Source organism: Amborella trichopoda, chromosome 12, assembly GCF_054954075.1.
Source record: "Amborella trichopoda isolate Santa Cruz 75 chromosome 12, AtrichopodaSantaCruz75HAP2 v2.0, whole genome shotgun sequence".
NCBI classification, from domain to species: Eukaryota; Viridiplantae; Streptophyta; class Magnoliopsida; order Amborellales; family Amborellaceae; genus Amborella; species Amborella trichopoda.
The window spans coordinates 1,518,638-1,525,014 of NC_142347.1; the positions used below are offsets into that span (position 1 = coordinate 1,518,638).

A 6,377-nucleotide genomic window follows, 5' to 3' on the forward strand; every position below is an offset into this window, starting at 1 on the left:
GGGTTTTCATTGCACTACGTCTCAAGAAATTCAAATTTTTTTTAGTGAAACTCACACCTGTTTGTTCTATTACAATAAAAACGAAGTCTTGGGTGTTTCTCATGAGATGGCGCCTCAAGCTCTAATTTGGGCACATCTGCTCACCTCCATCTATCATTAAAACTCTTTGATCTTTCCCAGCAATACCGAGGGGAGAAGTGCCCGAAACTTTAAAAGCCTAATCTTTGAAGTTGCCTTTAGTTTTGGAGTCACAGAAATGATGGGAAGCCATAGCAGTTAACTGAAATATTTCACAAGCAACTTCTTGTCTGAAACCATGGATACAAACATAACATAGAAACCACACAGTTGAAAGCTTGAGCTCGTTATGTATGACAATCGATTTAGGTGTAGAAGTCCAACAAGGACCACACCAAGAAGCCAAAAATGGGGTCCTTTGACCTTCCCAACGATTTCAGTGATCAGTGATCATAAACTGTTTTCTTCTGAAGCCATTATTATATAAATAAGAAAAGGTTTACATTATCAGTACATGTACACACGCCCACGGGAATTGATGGAACTTTAAAATCATATATCTGATGTATGCATTGCGCCCGACCCCATTGGAACTTCATAGTTCTAATCCCCTACTTTTATGCCATTACACAACCACAATAATTTTTATTCTTTGGCCTAAGTGAACCCAAACCAGGGGCAAATATACAAACATAGATAGCAAAACAAGCTTGAACACATGTTTATGGGGGAATCCAAAATAGCGTTAGGATCACACAAGCATGACTAGCAAAGATAACCTATAACCTAGTCCCCTGAGAATTGTTACACCAGATGGGGTCAACCATCAGGCTTTGCGACAAGCCTCCCCATCGCAAACCCACCCCTCTCCATGTCCATTCTCACCCTCTGCACCATCTATGATTTTGCCCTCTTCTTCTGTTTTTTCCATTTCAACCTCGTCCACACTATCTACAATTTTGTCCTTCTCCTTCAAAGCACACTTAGGGTGAAGATCATAGTCGCACTCCTTGCAGTAGTAAGACCACCCATTCCCCCCTTCATTACACCCATCGCATGTATACCACCTTTGAGAGATGAGCATAAGTGGATGCTGGGAGTGAACCTCAAGCTTCAACTCCTTAGGCCACCCTTTTGCCATTTCCTCAAGCTCTTGTTCTACCTCCTTGAGCCTCTCCTCAGTGAAAGGGAAAGCCTTTGAGCCATGCCTCATTATAAGGTTTCTTGCATCATTTGTGACCAACCTCCCCTTCTTATCAAGGGCCACTAGTGATGGGATGCCCCTGATCTTGAATGTACGCGATAATTTCTCCTTGGCCTTGTCACCAAATGGGAGGGCGAGCCATGGCATGCTTGAGAAGAATTCGTCAAATTTCCCTTGGTCTTGGTCGCTGGAGATAAACACGATCTCAAAGTTGGAATCATTTGTCTTGATCTCATTATATGCTTCAATCAACTTTGGTAAAAATGCTCGGCATGGGGGGCACCACTCTGCTGAGAAGTAGAGGCATACGTTCTTTCCAACGAGCTCTGAGATTGGCACCTGCCAAGGTATAATAGACTCTATTGTAAGGTTGGAAACAGGGCCATTTTTTTTATTTTTTTTTGTCTTTTGAATGCCTAAAAGGCACATATTTCTGTTATGAAGACACAGATACATATTTCACAATCTAAGGCACATATTTCTGTTATGAAGACACGGATACATATTTCAACATCTAAGGCAGATATGAATGTCAGAACAGCCAACCCTAAAGTAGATCTTCTAAGCCCAACAGATGCATACTCATTTGAAGGAGGAAGAAAATAAGATTTAAGTATTTTCATTATGACATTGTAATGGAAAGTTGGCACAAGCATCTATATTTTTGAATCGTCTGATATGCATGCCATGTCCATGGTATGTCACCCCATGGTGTATCACCAGGAGCTATAAGCCATGGACAAGTGTGTCCAAGATATCCGTCCGTGCTTGCCAACCACATACATGGAAATGCCCATATTTGCCTAAACATACATGGCAATCTTAAATATGCATGTGTGTTAGCGACTTAGTGCACAACCTTGCATGTGTGAATGAGAGAAATTTCTTATAGTAACAGTTAGATTGAGAATCTTACCTTTATGCCACCCTTCCCAATGATGAAATCTCCATCGTCAGACATGAGGAGAGACTCCAAGGTCATAGACTCAAGCCTTTTTTTCTCGATCTCTGCCAATTGTATGAACCTCTCAGGAGTGAAAGGATATGCCTCCGGACCATGATCCCCGATTGTCTCCACAACATCGTCTTTGAGAGTTTTCCCGTCAGGCCCAATCACTGTTAAGGTCGGGAAGCCTTGAAGCTCAAAGAGACGCCTCAACCTTGACAAGGCAATATCTTCAAAAGGCAATGCGAGCCATGGCATGCTCGAGAAATGTTCGTTGAAGTCTTTGATATTTTCATCAGAGGAAACTAACACAATCTCGAAACTCTCACCCTTCTCTTTTAGCTTCTTGTACACTTCGATGAGCTCGGGTGTGAATTTTTCACAGAATGGATGACCAGAGACTGCGAAGTATAGGCCAATTGTCTTCCCTTCCAGCTCTGATATTGGAATCTGAACACATCATAGTTAGCATTGGAATGTACTTTTTAACATCATCTTTAATCAAAATCGAAGGGAACAAACTTATGTTTTGATCCTTGACTAAAGGAGGCCCACAACACAATGTCAAGGTAGCAATTCTGGTGTTACCTCCTAATGTGTTAAAAAGAATCACATCCGACTACCAGTTTTTCTCAAAGTAGTGGCTTTGCCTTGTTGGAATAAGGATGTCTGCACGCCAAATTGGCTTTTTGTTGTTTAGGGTCTAGCTTTCTGCATACATGGCTAACTGAATTATTTGGCTTGAAGTTAGAGAGATCGCTTGGCCAATCGTGAGGCGCATAGTAGAAAATCAACTAAAAAACACCAGCATTAATCATGTGGTGGCCAAATCAGCACCAACCCACACGGGGCATTATGATCAAGCATGGCATGCCAAATGACCTTATATTGCCTAGACATGGACATTTGTGAAGGTGCCTGAATCCAATTCGTGTCTAAAATCGAGACACCAGACGACATGCCGGCAAGACTCTTATTTCATTATAAAGTACTAGATTTTAAATTAATAAACTGCATAGTTCATATCCATTATAAAATGTCGTGGGCTCATACCCGACCTTGTGCTCTAATACTTTCTAATGGCCCCATGTCTGGAAGTGTTGAGATGCAAAACTACGACAGAAATGGAGTGTTTGGGTATCACAGAAATGACCTTGTCTCTTGACATGAACTTTGATTTGATGTGTCAATTAGTAATGTCTTATCACCCAAAAATGTGTTAATATCATCACAATATTTGCCCTCATTTTCAAATGCATGAGGGGCATTTTGGGTTATTTGATGGATCTTAATGTTGCTAATGCTCTACAAAAACATAAATCTCAGAGGTTAATAAACTCAACCAATTTCTAAAAAGGTAAAGAGAATCAGAAACAAATGCATACCTGTCTGCCATCGTTAGATATAACAAAGTCTCTTCTATCAGTCACAAGGAGGGTTCTCAAGTTTTGGTTTTGGCGTATCTCCTCATCTTGCTCCTTGAGCTCTTCAAGCCTCTCATTAGTGAATGGGTACCCATCAACCCCATACTCGGACACAGTACCAACACCTTCTGATGTCAAAATTTTACTATCTTTCCCAACAATAACAAGGTGGGGAATCCCATAAACTTCAAAACCCTCATCAAGTTTGCTTCTAACCGTGGAATCAGAAAAAGGAATGGCAAGCCATGGCATTTTATGGAAATAATCTTCAAATGACTTCTCATCTGAATCCCCAGACACAAATACAACCTCAAAATCACCATTGGTGGAGAGTTGATCATATGTTTTAATCAATTTTGGTGTAAACCTCCTACAAGGACCACACCAAGAAGCTGAGAAATAAAGACCCACAAGCTTTCCTTCCAAATTGTCGATCTTCACCTACAAAATGTTTGGAACAAGTCAAAAAAATAAAATTTTGAAACTTTCCACCCGTGTGTGTGTCAGTGAGCTCCAAAAGTACACAAACATTAGATTTTGTTACATTATAAATCATGAAACTTGATCAACCTAATTAACATTTACACACTTTCTAGTATAAAGCCAATGACTCCTTATGCCAGTGCAGTTTTGCACAAGATATAATCCACCTATAAAGAGTTACGATGAAGGAAATGAGGGGTCGGGCGCAGGTGGTTAGGCGGGGGCGGATGCCTCAACACAACGTCCCCCCCTCCATTCTCACTTTTAACATATAAAAAAAAAAAAAGAGTTACGATGAAGAGTGGGACCGCTATTTCGTCATGTCCTACTGGGGATTCCTCTCTAGGGCTGTAAATAGGGGCTGTAAACAGGGCAGGGCAGGGCAGCTCGACCCCAACCAGGAAGGTCCACGTTAAACCCTCAATTGGACTTGGATCCTATCCACCTGGTTATGCTTGATTTAGGAACACACACATATCCATTGCATCGTACATTGATGCCCAAATAACCGACTCTGTCCATCCGTTGCTTGGATGCAGCTGATATGTTGTATGAGACATGCACTCTGCTTCCATTACCAACACCACCAAGACCAATAGACGGGACAATAACAAGCCAGATGATCATACAATTAACCCAGTGATTTGAATCATAATACATATTGCTTACAGAGCATACTCACTCAAAAGCACATTATTTACTTGCTCCTTCACGCAAACTACCTACTTAGCAGCATTCTCTTGATCTAAAATTTTAAGATTCTAAAAAAAATAAAATGTTTCCTTAGACACTTGGATATGACCATCCAGAATTTGGACAATCTCCAATCAATTTTAGAACGTTATTCTTTAGCTTGATACAGAATGGTTATCATTTTGTTTTTCTTTTTTCTTTTTAAGTTGGCAGCTAGGTGGAAGATGTTACATTCCCAAAAATTAAACCCCTAAAATTACTCCTAGATACGGGTTTAATCAAGGGAGAAATTGTAAGAGATGCTGCCATACGAGTATATAATCTTTTAGCATATATTTTCGGATGAATTGTAATGTGGTCTTGTGCATATACTATGGCCTCACACTGTCTAACCAGCTGATGGACAAAGAATAAGGCCATAAAATACACTAAGTAAAATGATGCAATGAAACCCACCCCCTCCAATTCAGTCCAACATCCAATCCATTGATGGAAATGGTGATGAATGGGATCGTGACTAAACTACAAACACATAAAAATTTGTGACCCATGATCGTTTTTCTCGCTTTTCTATTTTTCTTGATTTTCTACAGGAAAAGTATACAACAAGATCCTTTGATCTATGGTAATTATGATAATAGAATGTCACAATCCACCTGGCCGTCAAATTTGAAATGGGGCGGATGGCTTGATTGTAAATTTTTTCCTTGACCTTTATGTCTAAAAGAACGTGTTCCCAATATCCAATGTCACATATGAAAGCTAATGATAATTGGGACCATTGACGGACCATACAGTATACACTCCCATCTTTGGACACCCCAATTTTTTTTTGACAAATATCTTTGGAGACTCCAATTGAAAACAACTTTCTCGAGTTAAGGGTCTATGCAGCTCCCAGGAAGGCAACAATGAACGGCACAGAGGAATGGTTACCACAGTTGATATCAGTCATCTATTGTGGACAATGCTCGTAGCATGCTTAACAGTGTGCTGTAGCATACAATCCTGAATCTCGATTAAGCAATTGCAAAGGAATAACAAAAGTATGGATTTGGAACATCTGAATTCACTGGATGAGAGAGAAAAACACAGAGTTCGAGAGAAAAAGAGACACAGAAACAACTTAAAAGCTGTAAATTCATAATCTGCGAATTCATTGCATCGCAGAGAAAGAGAGAAAGATAACCCAATTTTAGAAAGACCACAAAATCATTGATTAAAAAGACTATCGAATTCAAAATCTATGAATCCATTAGAGATAGAACCAACCATAAAACCATTGATTAAAAAAACTATCGAATTCAAAACCTATGTATCCATTAAAGTGCACTTTCAAAAAATCCAAAATAAAAACCCAAAAGAGAGGCAGCAAAGAAAGAGGAAAAGCACCTGATCGCCATTGTTCCTCACGAGAAAATCTCTTCCCTCACCGCTGAGAAGCGATTTGATGTCCAAAGGCTCGGACTTGATATCACTAAGCTCCTCAACCTCGACCATTTCTTCGCGCTCTTCAACTTCGGCCATTTCGTTACTCTCTCTCTCTAGGACTCTGGACTGCAACTACCGTCTTCTTCTCTCTCTAAGAAATCACTGCCACTCCCTATAT

The 6,377-nt window shown here is 40.1% G+C and overlaps 1 protein-coding gene across 1 annotated transcript; it reads right to left on the reverse strand.

Annotated features, from left to right (window-relative positions):
- Positions 1-478: 478 nt before the first annotated feature.
- LOC148779350 (DC1 domain-containing protein) lies at positions 479-6,377 on the reverse strand. Its single transcript, XM_088854045.1, has 4 exons — positions 6,161-6,377; positions 3,554-4,033; positions 2,139-2,618; positions 479-1,561 (listed from the first exon to the last, which is right to left on the reverse strand). Exons 1-4 carry the CDS (start codon positions 6,293-6,295, stop codon positions 845-847), a joined length of 1,812 nt encoding a protein of 603 aa, XP_088710171.1. The 5' UTR covers positions 6,296-6,377; the 3' UTR covers positions 479-844.